The sequence below is a fragment of the Osmia lignaria genome, chromosome 1 (assembly GCF_051020975.1).
Source record: "Osmia lignaria lignaria isolate PbOS001 chromosome 1, iyOsmLign1, whole genome shotgun sequence".
Lineage (NCBI taxonomy): Eukaryota > Metazoa > Arthropoda > Insecta > Hymenoptera > Megachilidae > Osmia > Osmia lignaria.
In genome coordinates, this window is record NC_135032.1 from 13,031,089 (window position 1) to 13,050,579 (window position 19,491).

At 31.5% G+C, this 19,491-nt stretch overlaps 5 protein-coding genes across 12 annotated transcripts; 3 read left to right on the forward strand and 2 right to left on the reverse strand.

Moving 5' to 3' along the window:
- Positions 1-2,052: 2,052 nt before the first annotated feature.
- On the reverse strand, positions 2,053-5,372 carry CNBP (CCHC-type zinc finger nucleic acid binding protein). 3 transcript variants are annotated; one of them, XM_034328569.2, is made up of 3 exons: positions 5,179-5,372; positions 3,972-4,225; positions 2,053-3,794 (listed from the first exon to the last, which is right to left on the reverse strand). In XM_034328569.2, exons 2-3 carry the CDS (start codon positions 4,212-4,214, stop codon positions 3,570-3,572), a joined length of 468 nt encoding a protein of 155 aa, XP_034184460.1. In that variant the 5' UTR covers positions 4,215-4,225; positions 5,179-5,372; the 3' UTR covers positions 2,053-3,569. The 3 variants fall into 3 exon arrangements, with proteins under 3 accessions (XP_034184460.1, XP_034184461.1, XP_034184462.1); XM_034328570.2 differs by lacking the exon at positions 5,179-5,372 and adding an exon at positions 4,805-4,951; XM_034328571.2 differs by lacking the exon at positions 5,179-5,372 and adding an exon at positions 4,800-4,909.
- A 664-nt stretch (positions 5,373-6,036) lies between these two features.
- On the forward strand, positions 6,037-8,319 carry Spf45 (splicing factor 45). Its single transcript, XM_034328525.2, has 4 exons — positions 6,037-6,480; positions 6,549-6,860; positions 6,924-7,355; positions 7,443-8,319. Exons 1-4 carry the CDS (start codon positions 6,364-6,366, stop codon positions 7,728-7,730), a joined length of 1,149 nt encoding a protein of 382 aa, XP_034184416.1. The 5' UTR covers positions 6,037-6,363; the 3' UTR covers positions 7,731-8,319.
- Positions 8,292-9,663, reverse strand: Alg2 (alpha-1,3/1,6-mannosyltransferase Alg2). Its single transcript, XM_034328515.2, has 2 exons — positions 9,421-9,663; positions 8,292-9,339 (listed from the first exon to the last, which is right to left on the reverse strand). The coding sequence occupies exons 1-2, from the start codon at positions 9,661-9,663 to the stop codon at positions 8,359-8,361; spliced, it is 1,224 nt and encodes a 407-aa protein (XP_034184406.1). The 3' UTR covers positions 8,292-8,358.
- Positions 9,647-11,459, forward strand: LOC117606272 (vesicle transport through interaction with t-SNAREs homolog 1B-like). Of its 4 annotated transcripts, none has more exons than XM_034328565.2 (3): positions 9,647-9,779; positions 10,155-10,249; positions 10,875-11,457. In XM_034328565.2, exon 3 carries the CDS (start codon positions 10,971-10,973, stop codon positions 11,313-11,315), a length of 345 nt encoding a protein of 114 aa, XP_034184456.1. In that variant the 5' UTR covers positions 9,647-9,779; positions 10,155-10,249; positions 10,875-10,970; the 3' UTR covers positions 11,316-11,457. The 4 variants fall into 4 exon arrangements, with proteins under 4 accessions (XP_034184456.1, XP_034184454.1, XP_034184458.1 ...); XM_034328563.2 differs by lacking the exons at positions 9,647-9,779; positions 10,155-10,249 and adding exons at positions 10,256-10,530; positions 10,607-10,801 and having other exon boundaries at positions 10,875-11,071; XM_034328567.2 differs by lacking the exons at positions 9,647-9,779; positions 10,155-10,249 and adding an exon at positions 10,393-10,530 and having other exon boundaries at positions 10,875-11,459.
- Positions 11,460-11,598: 139 nt separating this feature from the next.
- cnk (connector enhancer of ksr) lies at positions 11,599-18,994 on the forward strand. 3 transcript variants are annotated; one of them, XM_034328397.2, is made up of 13 exons: positions 11,599-11,851; positions 12,267-12,856; positions 13,107-13,217; positions 13,318-13,568; positions 13,648-15,836; positions 15,919-16,048; positions 16,120-16,620; positions 16,690-16,833; positions 17,226-17,661; positions 17,734-17,950; positions 18,021-18,422; positions 18,489-18,724; positions 18,794-18,994. In XM_034328397.2, the coding sequence occupies exons 1-13, from the start codon at positions 11,794-11,796 to the stop codon at positions 18,992-18,994; spliced, it is 5,466 nt and encodes a 1,821-aa protein (XP_034184288.2). In that variant the 5' UTR covers positions 11,599-11,793. The 3 variants fall into 3 exon arrangements, with proteins under 3 accessions (XP_034184288.2, XP_034184287.2, XP_034184286.2); XM_034328396.2 differs by having other exon boundaries at positions 17,241-17,950; XM_034328395.2 differs by having other exon boundaries at positions 11,600-11,851; positions 17,226-17,950.
- Positions 18,995-19,491: the final 497 nt, after the last annotated feature.

Sequence of the window (19,491 nt, forward strand, 5' to 3'; positions counted from 1 at the left end):
AGTCTAATTTTTTTTCAAGAATATATAAATTCTCTTTTTCTTTTAGATAAAATCGGTTTGCAATTACATTATACGTATTACCACCTTGTTACTATGAAATGCAAATGATAGCACGTATGTAACTTCTTTTTGGTGATAAGGGTCATATCATTAATTCCGCTATCGCATACTTTTTAATAAACTTACGCTGTAGATTTCCACATATTGAAATATACAATAGGCATTCGTGAAAAATATCATTATAAATATCATACAAATTCAACAAATAATACTCGGTTGAAATAAAATTTGCATTTCTAATGTATACAGGTTTTATATCGCTTCGAATGTTTTCTTAAAATTTCAGTAATAATTACTTCATAATAAGCAAATAAAATCACTCTCTGTTATTTATCTAAACCAAATGTCTACTAAACTTAATTTTGTAAAAAAAATTTCATTAAAACATTCATATTACAATATGTTTCGACAGAAAATTGATGAAATATTTGATTCTAAGAAAGCAAAGTATTACACGATACTTATGTATAGAGGATTAACAACTAAAAAGGAAATTATACATTTACATTTTATTAGTAATTGATCTCCTCTTTCAAGTGAAACATAAATAGTACATGAAGTATGTCATATATCGTACACTTCCTTAATTTTAGATGCAGGAGTAACCCTTAAATAAATAGGTGATCGAGCCACCTTGATAAGCATGTAGGGAACAGAAAAGAAAAAACAAGATCTCGTCTTTGCCTCTCCGTACACATTCTATTTCAAAAATTCAGTTTAAAAACATAACTTCAAATACTCCGCAATCCTTTATTACTTTGTAGCTTTAATTTTTTTTCCTCTTCATCCTCTTCATTTTCTTCATTTAAGTATTAATAGATTAATATAAGTCGAGCCGTGATCGGCCGTACACCGATCAAATTAGTTCATACACTGTAACAGTCGTATTCTTTACAATATTCGTACGTAAGTCTTGTAGCAGAGACAAAAGCGCAGGTGCCCTATCGCACTCTTTTTTATGCTCGTCTGTGAACCTCCGGTGCCACCAATGAACCCCACCATCTAAATTGTGTATCCTCAAAGTATGTTTTCATCTACGACGCCCTACATAGTAAGGCATCGTTTTCTTTTTCTTTTTCTTATTCTTTTCTTTTTAACACGGTATATCATATAAACCTTGTACGTACATTCAAACTGTACACAACACATTGATGATAGAAACAAAGAAAAACAATATGTTTCATACGGATTTTTGTCGGTCGATTACTCTTTAACTCGTGCATCCAATGAGAGCACCAAAGGTTACGGTCCATTAGCGAAGTACAATTTTTGATCCTCCAAATCTCGTCAGACGCACTAGCGCACTGATTACTACTACCAAAAACCATGTATGAGATCGGTTTAAGTCCCGAACAGTTAAGTGTATAAAATTGTTACAGGACACCTCTACTACGCAATATAACGCACAAGGCGTTTCATCAGTTTCACCGAGTCAGGCACGCCTGGCTTCTGAACATTAATACACACGTCGCTGCTGGTAAAAGCATCAGTTTGATCGTGTACACGCGAGTGCACGCAAAAATTCGTAATCGTTCTAATAGATCGTTTAAAAAAGAACATTTTGAAAAAATCTGACTACATGAATCAACGCGTGCACAACGCGCCCTCATCGAATCTACCTAGACTGAACAAAGATCTGAGAACGATCTTATTTCACGTTAATTTAAATTGAACCGCTCTCGTTCCATCGAACGAGTATCAATTAAAGGGATTTAATTAATTTTAGATCCCAAACAACACTTGGTTTCATATTTATAAATACGGCATCACCGTCAAATTTGCTGCAGTCTAGTTTACTTCCTATTAGACACGCTTATTTTCTTTGTTTCTTCTCCTTTTTTCTTATTTTTCTTTTTTTAGAAAAACCTTGCATATCTTTGTACTTATAAGTAACATAATAATCATCTACTACGGTGTTCATAAAGAGATACTTCCAAATCCGCAACATGATTTTTCTTCTTTCGCCTCATGATTTTTCAACAAACGTTCGACAAAAAAAAAAAAAAAAAGCAATAGACAAATTGTATCTAAAAATTTCATTCTACAACTTATAAAAAAGATAAGTGTAGTATTTTATACATGAAAATATAATTTTTTTTCTTCTTCTTTTTGTGATGTATAAATAAGAGAATTATTGGAATTAGTCACCAGCAACGACCAGAGTATATCTAGCTTTTTACAGTACAAAATACAGCTCCTGCACATATGTACGTATATATGTATATACATATGGGCATATATATACATATACATATACCTAGTAACGAAATATTTCACCATATGTAAGGATATAGTAAGGTAAAATGCAACTGCATTCATTAAAGTCCGTAACAATCACTGGCAATATGAACAATGGTGATCCTCAGTATAACAATTATGATTGTACATACAAAATGTGCAAACTTGTATAGACCTCTGTGTTTATATGTATATATACATATATACGTTGTAATAATTATTGATGATCATATCATGTAATTGTATTTCCATTTTCACTTAAAGAGTCTGACATACGAAGCACGCTTATTTTGTTTGTCCTAGTTTATCAGAATCTAGAATAATAGTCCAAGTATAACTGTATATAAACTCGTAAACACTGACAATCTTACAATTGTGCAGTTTTTGTTTATAATATCTGAAACTAGGTCTGTTATAAAATAATAAGTTCAACGATCCTCATTACATCCTTACACATCAAAAATTGGCGTTACTAAACCTTACTTATATGTATTCAGGGCCGGCATGTTCACTTCCTTTCCCATTAATTCTGAATTTCTTTTTTTTTTTTTTTTCTTCTTCTTCTTCTTCTTAACTCAAGTTGCTAGAGAGTTCGAGAGGGAGGACCGGATACAAGATGCGTGGATGCGTGTTAGATAACATAAATTCAACTGATCATTCTGTTTCTTTAAAGTATCAAAGAAATAACAATCGTTTTAATTTGGTTATCCAATAGTCTTTCTTGTTTCAATATGAATTATTAACTCGACATAGATGCAATTGTAAATATTTTTTCATGAAGCATATTAAAAATCCATACATCTTGCATCAGAAAACAATGCGCATACGAGATAGTTTGAAGGTCAGGGGACAGAGGATTCATGTCTCTACTCTAAATTCAATTGAATGTTTATAATATTATTACATCGTATAGTGTGTGTATTCATGTAATGCTGAATGTGTCCTATGTGTAAATGTACTTTGTGCGCGCGCACGCATGTATGGTGTAATGTAACAGCAATAAAAAAACAAAAATGTCATAAGAAAAAACCCTTGCGAAGAGAACAACGACATGTAGAGGGGAAGGAAACTAGAAATAAAATGGGCTTCCGGGAGTTGAGCATAGAGAGATGGAAATTCGAACGACTATGAGAGAACGCATTTTTTTAGGAATTATACGCATCAACGAGACATAGGTTCGCACATCCCTACCTAGCTACAATTCCCGGTAGTAGCGCGCGCGACGGTAAACGGCTTATCGTTAAGCGAGCGGCACGGATTCCGGTTATCTCCTACTTCCTGTCATCCTGATCACATTCACGGCTTATGTGACCAGTCTTGCCACAAATGTAGCATGTTTTGCCTCCAGCCTCGGTGCAGTTACGAGCGATATGACCTGTCTTATTACAATTGTAGCAACTTTGCATCGCAAAACGTCCAGAATCATTACCACCTTCTGGGCAGCTACGTGCAATATGACCAGTCTTGTTGCAGTTATAACAGCTCATCTCAGGCCCCTATTAAAACCAATGTAAATTATCATATTATCTTATTATCAATATACCGCACGAAATCCTACAATATATTGTACTAAACAAAATGAGAAAATATAATATATGAAAAAATAATAATAAACTTTTTAATATGTGTGTACACATATATGTATAGGACATATAAATTAAATTTGTAATAACCTGTTGGCAGTCTTTTGCAATGTGCCCAACGCCACTGCAACGGTAGCAAAGGTCTTGATCCTCTTTGCATTCGCGTGCAAAATGTCCAAACTGGTTGCATTTGTAGCACTTATCACGTCCACGTCCAAAACCACCTTCCCGGTCGCGTCCACGGTCGCCTCTTGCACCACCTCCGCTACCTTGTGGACACTCTCGTGCATAGTGGCCCATCCGGTTACATTTGTAACACGCACTTGAACTCATTTTTTATATATCTATAACAATCAATCAATTTGCTGACTTTTCAAGTTGTATGTAAAAAATGTATAGAAGATCTTGTTACAAGTATCAAACAAATGAAAAAAGCTTAGAATACTCGACAAAATTTTCAAATTTGATATCACAATGGATACATATTGCTGGTAACAAAAATAATGAACTCTGAAAACAAAATCTGTAATATAAATATATACTTGATTATACTATATGTAATGTATCTCATCATCCCTACAATATAGCAAAAAATGAAATACAAAAAACAAAGCACAGTAATTATAAGAGCTTGGAAAAAACTTGAAAAAAAAAATGGAAAAAAAGGTGTAAAACAGCTGCCTTTCTCTCTTAATCTTGAAAAAAATATAGAAACTTTTACATATGGAAAAGAAAATATTTGGAAGAAATGTGAGCTATTTTAAATAACAATATAAAATGGCATCGTGTATCCATTCACTAGGAATATGTAGGATACACGTGTCGTAAGAAGCGCCGTGTACAAGAACATTGTTTCTGTTTCAAATATGCTAGCAACACAGAAATGTTTTACTAAATGATATTCGATTCAGTATGTACAAAACCCTTAGAAATTGTCGTCTATCGTACAACGTGGCTCTCTTGCCCCCACTTTGCAGTGGTGGTACGCAAGTACGCCACGGCGCGAAGATGGCATCCAAAGACTGACGCCGTACTGCGCTTTTTTTGCCTCACCAAAGAAAAAATCATCGATACCGAGATACACATGCATAATAAAATCTAAAACAATATATTTAACGATGAAAATAAATTTTCCTTTCGAAATGGACAGACGAAAGAGAATACTCGTTTACGGTACAACAAGAAATTGAATCAGCAAAATCGAGGACCACGTGTGGAATCGCACAGAAAGAACCGCGGACTCAAGTATCCGTAGCGACATATAGCATCATCTTTTACCGCCAATATATCAGCTTACCTTCGATGCCTGATGTAAATGCACAATGAATCCTCTTTTTCGTTGGCCTTTGCCGACGCGTTGGAGACAATGGGTCCGCGGGAAGTAGTGTTTTCCTGGGAAAACTCGAACCGATACTCAGCCTGATGACTGCGGCGACCATTGACTACAGAAAGGAAGACCGGCCAATCGTCGCTACGTTGCCCGCCAAAGCTCGTTGTAACAATGAACGCCACCTCCCCTACTGCGGCTACCATAGCCAACTTAAATTTGGAAATTCTTTCATTTTTCTCAATTAAAACACTTTTCTCTCACTTTCTGAATAATTATTAATTAAAATATTATAATTTCATTGAATCATTGATTAGCATCCGAATAAATGTAACTATATAGTATAAACTCTGATCCATCGTCATAATGATCAACCTCGATATCTATTGGTTAAATAACTTTGAAAACAGAATTGATGATTGGTATTCACCAATTATTTTGCACTTAAAATACATTATAAATTCGTCTAATTTAAAATGGTATAATTAGGGTGACATTTAAATTTCATTGAAAATTGTTAAACAGAATTGACTTACCGTCAGTACTGAAATTATGTATGTATGTATGTGATCTTACTGTTAATACGTCAAGTACAAAATGAATACTTTTTCAATATATATTTATTTATCAAATAATGATAAATAAAATACACGTTTCAGAGTAATTCATTTAATATCTTATATGAGTACCGTGGTATAGCATAGTTATTACATCCGTCGTAGAACATCCGTCGCTCGTTGAAAGACGTCATTTATGCAATTTTGAAATATTAATAATTACAAATATATGTTATTCAATATAATATAAACTCTTTATTTATTTTTCTTAGTCGGAACAGATATTTTAAAAGGAAATATTTTAATATTTTTTAGATTTTAACATGATTATTTTGTTTTGTAAGATTTATATAAATCATTTGAAGTTAGTCAAGTATTTCCCACACAATTACATGTCATTCATAAAAGCACCCTAGATACGAAACTAACCTCTAACATCGAGCTTTAAGCAGCTTTAAGCGTCAATAAAAGAAGCATACAATGTAAAATCCTTTTTCTAAAAATCGTTTACTTTGAATATTATCATTTATAGGAACGCTGAAACAATTTAAGTTTAAAATTAAGTGAAGAATGTTTTAATGTATATAATCATTCCACAATGTCTCTATATGACGATTTTGATAAACATAGAACGTCAGAAAAAGTAGCTGGATGGTCGTCCAGCATTAAATTATTACAATCTCAATTACAATTAAAGAAAGCCGCCACTACACAGGTATAGTCCTTATATTATTAACGTTCGAATTATAGTAAAATTAAAATTTACTGTTATTATATGTTTAGCCAAAACGGGAACAGTATAGAAAAGCCACAGCAGTATTAGCGCCTGTAATAGATTTGAAATCAAAAGCTAATCGAAATACAGACAGAGATGATGATGGACTGCATAGCAATCCACTTTCCTGTGGTACTGTTAGCAGTATTGGGGTTGGTGGTGAATTTGATTGGAATGTAGTAAACGAATATGATCCTATGTGGCCTAATGAATATGACAAAGTTGTCAAAGAACTGAGAGATTTACGTGACAGGGAACATGATCAAGAAACTGAAATGCGTAAACGTAGAAGGGATAATTCACGTTTTGAAGACACTCAGGTAATGTATGAGTTTTGTATGTCTTGAGATTGCAAAAGAATGAATAAACAATATTTATTTCAGGCTTCGTCTGGAAATAATACAATGATCCCACCTGAAAGAGATGAAGAAAGAACCCCAACATCAAGGGGTATTGCTGGTGGAGCAGCCATAGCTCCACCACCTTCTTTACAAGAATCTTCTGATCTTCCACCTCCAGCTCCAAGACCACCAACTAGCATGGGATATGCAACATCGTCTGTAGCAGCAAAAATAATGGCCAAATATGGTTTCAAAGAAGGGCAAGGACTAGGTAAAAAAGAGCAAGGAATGTCTGTTGCTTTACAAGTTGAAAAAACTAGCAAACGAGGTGGGAGAATTGTTGGGGAGAGAGAACAACTTATGCCACCACCACCACCTGTTGCTGTTTCTCCACCTCCAGCACAATCACAAGCTCTTCCGACGCAACCTTCTGAAGAACCTAGCATTACAGAAATAATGAAATGTCCCAGTAAGGTGAGATGTAAAACACCTATTTTTTTTATTTCTCTTCTACATATATTTACTAAGGATTATCAAATTATATATTTTACTTTCAAATAGGTTGTGTTATTGCGCAACATGGTTGGTCCTGGGGAAGTAGACGATGACCTTGAACCTGAAGTTAAAGACGAATGTAACACAAAATACGGCGATGTTGCACGTGTTATTATTCACGAAGTAACCGAAGCAGCCCCGGAAGAAGCTGTTAGAATTTTTGTAGAATTTAAAAGAATAGAAAGTGCTATTAAGGCTGTTGTAGATTTAAATGGACGCTTTTTTGGTGGAAGACAAGTTAAAGCAGGCTTTTATTCCAGTGAAAAACTTGATAGTCTACAGTTGATGGACTAATTTTTTTCTTTAATAATTTGCTTTAATAAATACAACAAAAAAATCTAGATGAAGGTAAAATATGTTGACTGTTATGTATAAAATGACACAACATATAATTTTATCAAACGATTGTATTTTATTTAATTATATAATAAAAGCTTTAATAATCTCATAAGATACCTTCACATAATAGTCAATGTATTAAAAAATATTTAATTTAAAATTAAATAGTTGTAATATAATTTAAATGTTTTTATATCTACCAACCAGGGGTGTTCCTTTAAATGTAATGTAAATATCATGTGCACAATAAATATAAATAATAAATAAAGATAAGAATATATGTAACAAATACATACGTTAGATGTATCTTATATTTATAGGGATAAAAATAAAGGAACAAGTTTTGTTATGTCATATGCACAATAATACAATACGCTAACAAACAAATGTAGCAAATGTTATAATTGCATTGCAATTTCATGTTCTAGATTTCAATCATAAAAATATTATAACCGACACGTTTATTATTAACAACTTAGAATTAATGTAACTTTCCCATGCACTTGAATAACATAAAAAAAAAAAAAAAAAAAATTAAAATCTTTATCAGTAACGTATGAAAGTGACAAATTTAATCGAAATGTTATTTTGTTTTATCATCACTAATTAAATCGTCAACTGCTTTATTTAATTGAGTACTAAATGCCGAAAAACTAAAAGTTTTTGTAAATCTATCTTTGCCTGCCTTACCAAATTCCTGTATGGATGTTGGATTTTGAATCAAATGAGATATTTTTGAAGCAAATTCATCACCAGCTAAATCAACTAAATAACCATTTACCCCAGAAATGATAGATTCTTTTGGACCTCCAGAATTATGTGCAATAACTGGTTTACTTGAATACATTGCTTCAAGTGGAACTATACCAAAATGTTCATTTGGAGGTGTGTATATTAAAATAGTACAATGGTGTAAAATAGATACTTTATCAATATCAGAAGGAGAACGAAGAAATATCACTTTATCTGAAACATGTAGTTCATCAGCTAGTCCTATTAATTCTAAATAATGTTCTACATTTTCTTCAACTCTTTTATCATATCCACCAGCCATAATTAAATATACTTTTTTGTATTGTTCTTCTGTTAAATACTTCTCAAGTTCTGCTAATGCCTCTATTGCTAGTCCTAAATTTTTCTTACGTTCATATCTATTAATTGATAACAATATAATGCTATCTGGTGGTAACTTTTTATCAAGTACTCTTTCTAAGGACATTACTCGAGTTTTATCAAAAAAATCTGTGTTAATGGAAGGATACAAAACTTCTGGCTCAACATGTAATCTTTTAAAGGTTTCTTTGAATACATTGCGCGTATATATGCTATTTACAAATATTTTATGTGCCATTCCAGTTGTTACTTCTTCTAAATAATTAAGAGGTACCCGGTACAGTTGTTTACTAATGCCTTGTGGTTGTGAAAGCAGCTGGTCTGGATAATGGCAATAAAATATTATAAATGGAATTCGTAGTCTAAGAATAGGAATGCATACAGAAACTAAATCACAAAATACAATTTCAGGTCGATTTTGACAAAAAATAAGGTAACTAGCTGCATATATCTGCAAAAACAAAGCGAAATTATATTTAAAAGCAATTTATAAAAAATAATGAAATGTTGAACCTATAAGAAAGGGACTCACCATACGAATGTAAGCAAAAAGTGCAAAAAATCTACCCATAATATGCCTGGGTAACCAATCTCCTACAACTGTTACAGAAATTGTTCCATCTTTTGTTTCAGAGAAACAATGCTCCGGATCGTGATGAGTTGTCACGAAATTAACCTCGTGCCCATTTTTCTTTAGAGCTAACGCAGCATCAACCACTAACCGTTCTGCTCCTCCAATACCAAGATCCGGATGTAAAAACGTAATTCGTGTCATTTTTATCAGTTAAATAACATTTATTACAAAAAAGTAGAAACGTACACTTTAAAATAATGCCGGTTTAAAAATCGGTAACACCTGTTAGTTCTTTAAAGGCTATTTTTAATGCAAAGGTAACGCAGCACTTGCCATAGAAATTGCCAAAAGATTAGTTATATATATACTTGAGGTCACGAGAGTCCATAACTAAGCGCGCAGGTTGGAAGATGGTGGGGGAACGCAGCGATGGTGGGGGAAAGCGATCCGCCAATCGCTTTCCACTTCCGCTGGAAGTATCGCCAATCAGAGCGACAATGCGCAGAAAAGAACGAAAACTGGTCTTTTCGCAGTTATGGACTCTCGTGACATCAAGTATATATATATATGTATATGTATTTTACGATATTGAATGAGTAATATATATTATAGTTGAAATTTTGTCAATATCTTCACAATTTAGCAAAAAATTTCATTCTAAATAAATATATTTATATATTTTTACATATAAGAAGAATCTTGGAAACAAGCGTGTGTTTTAATCAAAATCAATCAGCAACAAAAGAAGTTCATTATTTTCATCATTCTTTGTGAATTGTCAAAAAAGGTAAACATCAATAATTTAATTTTAATAAAATTTAAATACTTATCAATCAATTATGTCAAATATTATAAACAATAAACTTACTGATAGTGAACAAAAGTACTTGAAAGAATCGTTTTCGTTAATGGATAATGATTCTGATGGTTATTTAGATTATTATGAAATGAAAGCTGCTTTGAAAGCTTTGGGTTTAACAGTTAAAAAGTCTTACATTTTAGCAACTATGCGAATGTATGACAAATATGGTTACAACAAAATAAGTTTTGAGGATTTTAACTATATTGGTGTGTTTAACAAAATATTTAAAAGTTTATTATTCTTTTATTCTTATTAATTAAATTTATTTTAATATTTATATAGTATCAGAGAAGTTGAATAAACGAAATCCTATAGATGAGATTAAATATGTGTTTAAGTTATTTGTAAATGATTCTCCAAGTAATGAAATAACATTAAAAGAATTAGAAAGATTTAATAAGAAGTTTAATTGTAATCTCACTTTTGAGGAAATGGAACTTATGATCAAAGAATTTGATTTGGATCACAACTGTTCTAGTATATAAATTTTATTTTATACTTTGCATAATTTTGCGATACATAATTTTATAATTCTTGTTTATGGTTTTAGTTAATGAAAGTGAGTTTATAAACATTATGATGGATCTTGGAATTTAAAGGAGTTTTATTACATTATTATAAACAAATTTGTTAATATTCAATCATAATGAATTTTGGAATCAATTGGGAAGAAGAACATCGACGGACATTGTTAGAAGGCAATGCAGCATTACAGCGTTCTACACAGTCTGTTGCTAGATCCCAAGCACTTGCCATTGAAAGTGAACAAATTGGGACAGAAGTGATTTCTGAATTGGGTGGACAAAGAGAACGGTTGTTAAGAGCAAAAAGAAGATTATCACAAACAGATGAAGAGTTAGATAAGACCAGAAGAATATTAAATGTTATGCGAAGAAGAGTGTTAATGAATAAATTTGTGTTAATTTTAATTATATTATTAGAAATAGCTATACTTGGTGTTATTGTGTATTTAAAATTTTTTCATGTATGATTTAATAATATATATATGCAATACTGTGCATATATCAATTTGATGTATATTATATGTATATAATTATTTACAAACAATGTTTAATGTTGCATGATAATTAAAGTGCTGTGATGTTGAGAAACACTGGTTGGGTACCAAATATGTAATATATAAAATTGAAAGAAAATATTTATTCAACTTTTATTGTATTATTTCGAACAGGAAAAATAGCAGCATCAATTATATTTTTTTAAAAAAGATAATGAATAAAAATAATCCTAGTTTCCAAGTGTATTTGTAAAGTTGTCAGTATGTAAACGACAAAAGCGCAGCATTACGCGATTATTTTGAACTATTATATGGTATAGTATCCATTCATTCATGCAGTCAGTTATTGTTGAATCAAGTATTTAACTGTTATCGACGGGGCAAGTTGGAAATTAGAACAACCGAGGACGAATAGGATCTAACATTTTGTGAATTAATACATGATCGGGTCATGGCGTATGTTAATGTGGCTGAGTGGAAAACTGGCCAAGTGTGTGAATGGTTAAAAGGTGGGAAAAATTAAAGTTCTTGTACATTAATTAATCTTTCAATGAATTTCAACAAATTAGTGAATATTATTATTTGCAGGATTGTATAATTGAAATTTACATGTGAAAACCTCACTGTATACGTTCGCACCCCTCTCCCCTACCTTCTTCAGTTGATTAGTTATTGATTAGATAGTTGATTAGATAAATAATTATCAGTTTAAAAACAATTCTTAATCATATTCGGTTTGATTATTTCTAAAAATTTTATAAATACAATACCTTAATTTAGTTTTGTGAGTTTTGACTTTCTTAGTCTTTATCAGTATTTGTTTACAATATGTATAATTTAGTTCACTCATTAATGAAAATATTTTATGCCATTTATGTAGTGTTTATGATGTAACAAAATTGTTAACAATGATTTCTATTCTAGGCTTGGATAATTCAGTACTTCCTTATGTACATAGTTTTACAAACCATGGTGTTAATGGACAGCAACTGTTAAACTTAAGACCAGAAGATCTAGAGTATCTTGGAGTATTAAAACTAGGCCACCAAGAAATTATTCTTGAAGCTGTAGAATATTTAAGAAATTTTCATTATGAGCTTGATCGTGAAAATTTGCAGTTATTGGCATTACGATTATCTTGTCAATCGCATAGTTTACAAAATGAACTGTCCCGTCAGACAGATTCTAAACCTGTTACCACTCAAACATTATCTGATGTAGCATCAGTTATAATGGCCGTAAAACCATTAGTAAGATGGCTTGATCGTCCTCCTTTTAGTGGCCAGTTAGAATATAATGATAAAAAAGCTGAATTGATGAAATTGGCTTTGGAAATGGCCACATGTGCACAAAGGGATAGATTTGCAGAAAAACCAATAGAAGAGATTAGAACAATTTGTGGGCAATTAGCAAAATTGGCAGATTATATAATACAAGATATTACTGATCCTATGATATTGCAACCAGCTAGTTTAGATTTAGCAACATTAAAAAAAAAACCTGGAGATGATTTAGTAAGTTTTAAATTAATTTTAATTATTTTATCTAGAAAAAAGCAATTTTGCATCTTGCTTCCTCTGTTACAAATATTATACCTTATAATCATTATGGAAATATCTGCTACATCCTCTGCAGATAAAACTAATCATTCAACACAACTTTAACTTCCTGTTTAGATAATTTAATTTCAATAAAGCATAATAAAACTATTTTAACAGAATCCTATAACACTAAAACACTTGTTTTTGTGTATTCTTTTTTTAGGGATTTTATATTTTGCCATCTTTTCATGGGGCTCATCAAATTGCTGAAATTAAATTTGGATCAGCTGCACATCAATGTGGTAAAATGGAAGAAGGGGATGAAATTGTTCAGGTAGTTTTTCTTTTTTTAATTCATTTTTACTTTATTTTGTTTCAAACACTGATGGGCTAATGCGCGCAATATATTTATTAATTTAAATAAATTTTTTTAGGTAAATTATCAGACTGTGGTTGGCTGGGAACGAAAAAATCTTTTGGAATTATTTCGTGAAAGTCCAGCGGAAGTATTATTAACTTTGAAGCGTAGACCAAGGCATACAAAAGTATATGGTCAAATTTACATAAAACCATATAGACTTCCAAGCAATAAAAAAACAACTTATACGACTCGATGGCAGCACAATCTCCCATCACCAAGACCAGAATTATTAACCATACCAGACTTTACAATGCCATTACCAAGGTATTTATTATACATATATGTATGTAAGGAATTATGAGTTAAGAAATATATCATTTAATTTGCTCTTGAAATGATTTAGGCCAAAGAATCCCAGTCCAGAACCTGCAAGTATTTTAGATACTGTCAATATATTAGATACAATGATCATAGATAGTAGTGATTCGGACAGTGAAACAGAACCACCATTATCCATTCGATCATATTCAGCAAAACCAAGAAATTCAGTTCAAAGGCGAGCTACTATAACTGGTGCTAGTCCTACCACTAAACATAGAATTGATATTGAACAGTTTTGGAAAGAACTAAAACAGGAACACAGTACAACTTCTCAATTACGGGATAAAGCAGCATCGTGCGCTCATGGTTTAGATAACGTACCATCTAACATACGACCGCAAACGTGTATAAGTATCGAGCAATGCAAAAGAAAAAAGAGAAACGATGGGCATACTGATGATAAAAAAGAATACTTTCAAGATAAGTCACTTAAATCTGATGTTCTTCAAATAGATAATACGATCGATACCACGCACGAAACAAGAAACGAGTGTAAAGTTGTTCAGAATTGCGAAGATACGTTAGCTATTAGTAACAAAAGTAGCCTTAGCCAAATTTCTCAAATATCTGTTAATGTTACCAATAATAATAATAATAATAATAATAATAATAATAATAATAATAGTAATAATAATAATAATAATGTCAGTGATATAAGTGTGCCTTTAGATGAATGCAACAATTTTATTAGAAATAAACATAGTAATAATAAAAATATACTTAGCGGTAAAGAATCTAATATATCTAATAGTAATGAGCGAGGAAGATTAGATAAATATTACAGTATACCGGCATATGACTCAATGAGCAATGAGAGTGTAGAAGACAGAAAACAAAAATTATTTTGTACATTAGAATCGTCTACCGATAATACAAGTAATGTAAGCAATGTATTTACAACCAAGACTGATAATCATTCAACTTTTGTAAATCAAAAGAAGTTAAAGGATGCAGGTGATCAGAAACAAAATACGCAAGAAAATTTTGATAGTAATATTATTGAAAAAGTTACCGATCCTGATAGGCAAGATAACATAGAAAAGCAATTTGTTGAAACATCTCAAAATTTAGATTCACATAAATTTACAGTATCTAAGATAACTGATATAAATGACAAGAACAATACAGAAACTAACCAAAGCAATAATGACTATTTTATTAATGATCTAAACAAATGTGATAAGAAAAATGCAATGAACAATCTTAATGCTGAATTAGAGGATATATCAAAGTCATGCACCGCTCAAGATCTTGTACACGATTCTATTTCAAGTCATGAAGGTAATGAAAATAATGAAAGTAATTCAAACTCAAAGAAGTTCAGAAAAATCCTTCAAACATTTAATTATACTCCGGAACATACAAAATCAATGGAGAAACAATCTAATTTAACATTAAATGATTTAAATTATACTGAGGACGATACTCAGAGTGTGGTTCCGAACGTTTCTCAAGTTCAAACATTTCAAAATATAAAAAATGATACTACAAAAGCTGATGATTTAATTAATCAACGGAAATGCAGTACAGGAACAAAGGTTGAATCTAACAAAAAGCTAGAAGCTAAGCTTCGTTTAATACCACCAGATCCTCCTCCACGTAAATACTATTCAAAGTTAATAGATGGTCCCTCTATAGATAATAGTTCAAAAGTGTTTGAGGAGCAAGAAAAATATTCTGCATCAGACAGGACTAGCAGCAGAAGAGATATAAAGAGACCAGAATTTTATACAGAAAATTATGTAAAAATCAATTCGGATCATCAAGAAAAGCAAGATTTTGAAACTTGTAATCATTTTGCAGAAAGATCAATAGGATTTATTGATGATCCCAATAATTTAAGTAATGAACATAGACCCATAGATTCTTTCTACACAGAATGCAATGATAAGCAAATAAAAGATAATAAATCTATCTGTAATATTTATGAATCTATCGTCGATAAGTCTGCTCATACTAGCTCAACAATGGAATATCATAATTTTGAATCTTGTTCTCAAAATATGGATTCTCCAGATGGTTCATCTTCTTCCAAGCAATTGCAGTTTCTAGAACATAAATTTAAAGTATCCGAGAAAGAGAAAAGTTTTGAAAAAGGTGTGGTTAATAAAGCTATGATGGTAGCTAGGAGTATTGGACTACATGGAAGTTCAAACAAATCATCAAGTAGTAGTCCTAGAAGTAATAGGAAACGGAGTATATTATTTGCCAGTAAGAATCTAACGTGTAATAAAAATTACATACCAGCTTTTTACAAAACTCTGTATTTATTAATGTATTATTTTTTATTTAGGAAAAAGAAGTATTTCTGTTAAAGATATAGGTACAGGTGATTTAGAAGGTTGGTTAACGTACCGTACAAGAGGAGCTGGCGGTGCTTGGGCTAAAGCTTGGTTTATTTTAAAATGTTTCTCCTTATACAGGTACGTTAAATAAATCTTAACATTCGCATATTTATTTTGTAAATACTTATTTAATTCATGTGTACATACAGGTTTAAAGGTCAAAACAGCTTGAAAGCCGATTGTCTTATAGCATTAACGGGATTCACCGTGTCACGAGCTTCTGAAGTAAAGTCAAGAAGATATGCGTTCAAAGTGTATCATACAGGAACGGTATTTTATTTTGCTGCTGATACAGAGGATTCTCTTGCCATGTGGATAGAAGCAATTAATAAAGCAACTTTAGGTGCAGACGGTCATAGTCGAAATAGTGCTCTTTTTAGTGAAACAGACGAAAGCGATGGTGAACAAAAAAATAAAGCTAAACACGTTCAAACACCAGAATATCAAAAACCAAACTTTGAAAAATCATTTGGGTCGTTAAAAAAAGTTGTTCGTAAAGATTCTTCTGCGTACAAGGATCATGAAATTAGCGGTGCTAGTTTAGACCGGAAATATTTAAAATTTCTTGGTGCAAGAAATCACAATGTACCTGTACCAACTGCACAGTTTAGGAGTTATAGAAGAGTACTTCCTACATCTACGCCCAACAAGTAAATAAATTTTATATAAAATATTTCATTTAAAATAAAGATATATATAATATTAATTTTCTTCTTCAGGAAGCAAGATTCTGTTCCAAGTTCACCAGACTTACAAATGACAATTGCAGGAAGTACATTTTATGGATTATGTTCGTCTCACAGTGCTACTGATATGTCAAGTAACACTCAAGACATGGGTGATTACAGACGTACAGCAGACAGGTAACAGTTTATAATTGCATGTTGTAAAGCTAACATTAGTTTTGTTATTCTTGGATATGATATTCAGTTCTAAAAAATTTTATTAAATTTTTAATTATTATCAGTTCATTCGGTATTTTGTTCTTTTTATACATACTAAACGTAATAGATTCTTGATCTTAAAAGAAGTAATTAAAAATATTGTTATACGTTTCATTTTACAATAAACTAATAAAATCAAAATGTTGATTAGATTTATTTTATATGTTTGTATATTTTGTGCATGTTTTTCCTTATTCTAACTATTTTCCTGTACTCTGTCCTTAACTTATCAGTTCTTTATTTTTTATTATATAGAATAAAACAATATTATTTTTAATAAAATTATTAGTGAAACAGCGTTTAATACTTAGGTGTCTTAATAACAGAAGTAGAAGACCCGATGACCTTCAAGGTTTTATTACATTAGAAGAATTTATGCTATCGCAACAAGAAGATCAAAGACAAATAGCACGAAATAGATCTATGTCGCCACGAGTGACACCTTTAAGTAGTGATCATATTCACATTCAACATAGAAGTTTTTATGACAATGAAACGATTAATGAACACGCTAGAGTTGTCACCGATGTCGGCTTCAATAATGATACAACAGTATACTCCCGGAATAAAAACAATGATGAAACAGTAAATAATAGTACTTTATATGGCCACTCACGAAATATTGATAATATTCATACACGGCAGTCGAGCGGAAATTTCGATTCGGAAAGGAACGAAGGAGAACCATCAAAATCCCTGATCCACAAAAAATCAAACGAATTTGGTTATATGAATAGAAAGAAACCGGTAGATATATTAAATTTTCAACAAATAAAAGCTTGTAATACACATCACTGTAATAATGTTGCAAATGAACAGAAAAAATCAACTTCATTGTGTCATGCTAAAGCAGATATTGAAAAATCTGATAGACAAGTGAACGCTGCTTATGATCATAATAATACAAATTCCTATGCAAATCAAATACAATCTTCAAGTAATCATGAAAAACCATACGATTATCATACACCTAAAAATATCAGTAATTTAATGGAGGATATTAAGTCAATACCAAAACGACTTATCAGAAATGAAGGTAAATTTATGTTTACAAAGGTAAATTAATACAGTAATTACAACAGATACATATTTTTTTGTTTATGTAGGTTCTTCCGGATCTAGTAATGATCTTACAGCTCATACTTCCTATGAAACTTTACAACGTGCAAAAAAAGATGCATCCGTAAGTCGTAAAGGAAGCTTTAACTTGACAAATCGACGTGAACATGTTTCATCTGATAAGCATTGGCTAGATTCTTTACGACGGTTTGATAAGAAAGACGTAGATTATGACAAAACCCGTTTGAAAAATGTAGCGCAGTATCAACCACCTCCTATACCAACTTCACCATTTGAACAAGAAGGGATGACTGCCGCATTTGAAATGCATTTGGATAAGGGTGAACAGGTTCAAAAACCCAATCGTTTGAAAAATTTATTTGGTACTAAATGTCAACAAAAACCGTCTACCCTTGATCTACCTAAGGAAACGCAAAAGACATTACTAGGTAAATTTTGAATCTATGAAAATTAAACTATATTTTTTACATTAAGCTTTATGTAATTTTCTGTAGGATCCCCAAGATTACATAGAGCGTTATTTCGCGATAGATGTTATAATCAATCACGATTGTCCAGTCGATCGAACAATCAAAGTCCTGGTGATAGCGGAATTAATCAATCAGTTAGTTCTTTCAGCGGGAATAGTACTACTCAAACTCTCAATCAAAGTTTTAGTTCAGTTAGCTCTGTTAGCGATTGGAGTCCAGATACTACACCATCACCGTGTACCCCAAATTTATCATCAAAAGTATGTACTTCAATAGCGTTAAATACATTTATAACGAAAATAAATTAAAAACAAAATTATTTTTTATAGAACGGTACAAATCATCTATTATACCAAAAAGGACATACATCTACAGGTAGAAATTCGTTGATGCCCCCGACGTTACCTTACATACCACCACCCGATTATCCTGGCCTTGAATATCCACCTGTATTTGAACCTGGTACTTACTCTCTTTTAGATGCTTCGTTACTACGCAATCGTAATAAAAACAGCCGCGATGCTCATTAACTAATGACACAACAACGTAGTTTATTAATCTACACGATAACCAAAGATACTTTGTTTCATTATTCATTAATCAGGTATTTTATAAATGAAATTTATGTTTACGACGCTAAGTATTTTTTGATCAAGTATTGAAATTTAACCGTCCATTTTATAATTATCAAGGTGTTTTTATATAGAAAAAGAAACTTTGAACTATCCACTCAAAAATGATATAAATGATAAAGAAAGTGAGTGGACGACTGAAATTGATAAGATATATCACATTGCCTTTATACGTAATATACACGTTATTCGTATCAAATTTAAAGGAATATATTCCATTTTGTTAGTATCATTGTTCGTAATTATTGTTAGTATAAACGGATAATCAAAAACGTTTTACTATGATGAAGATATTTTAAGAAGTATTAAGTCAACTAAATGTTTATTGTAAATCGTATATTTAATCAACTAAGAGATATATTTACACATAGAATATTATTAAGCTATTCTCTTTT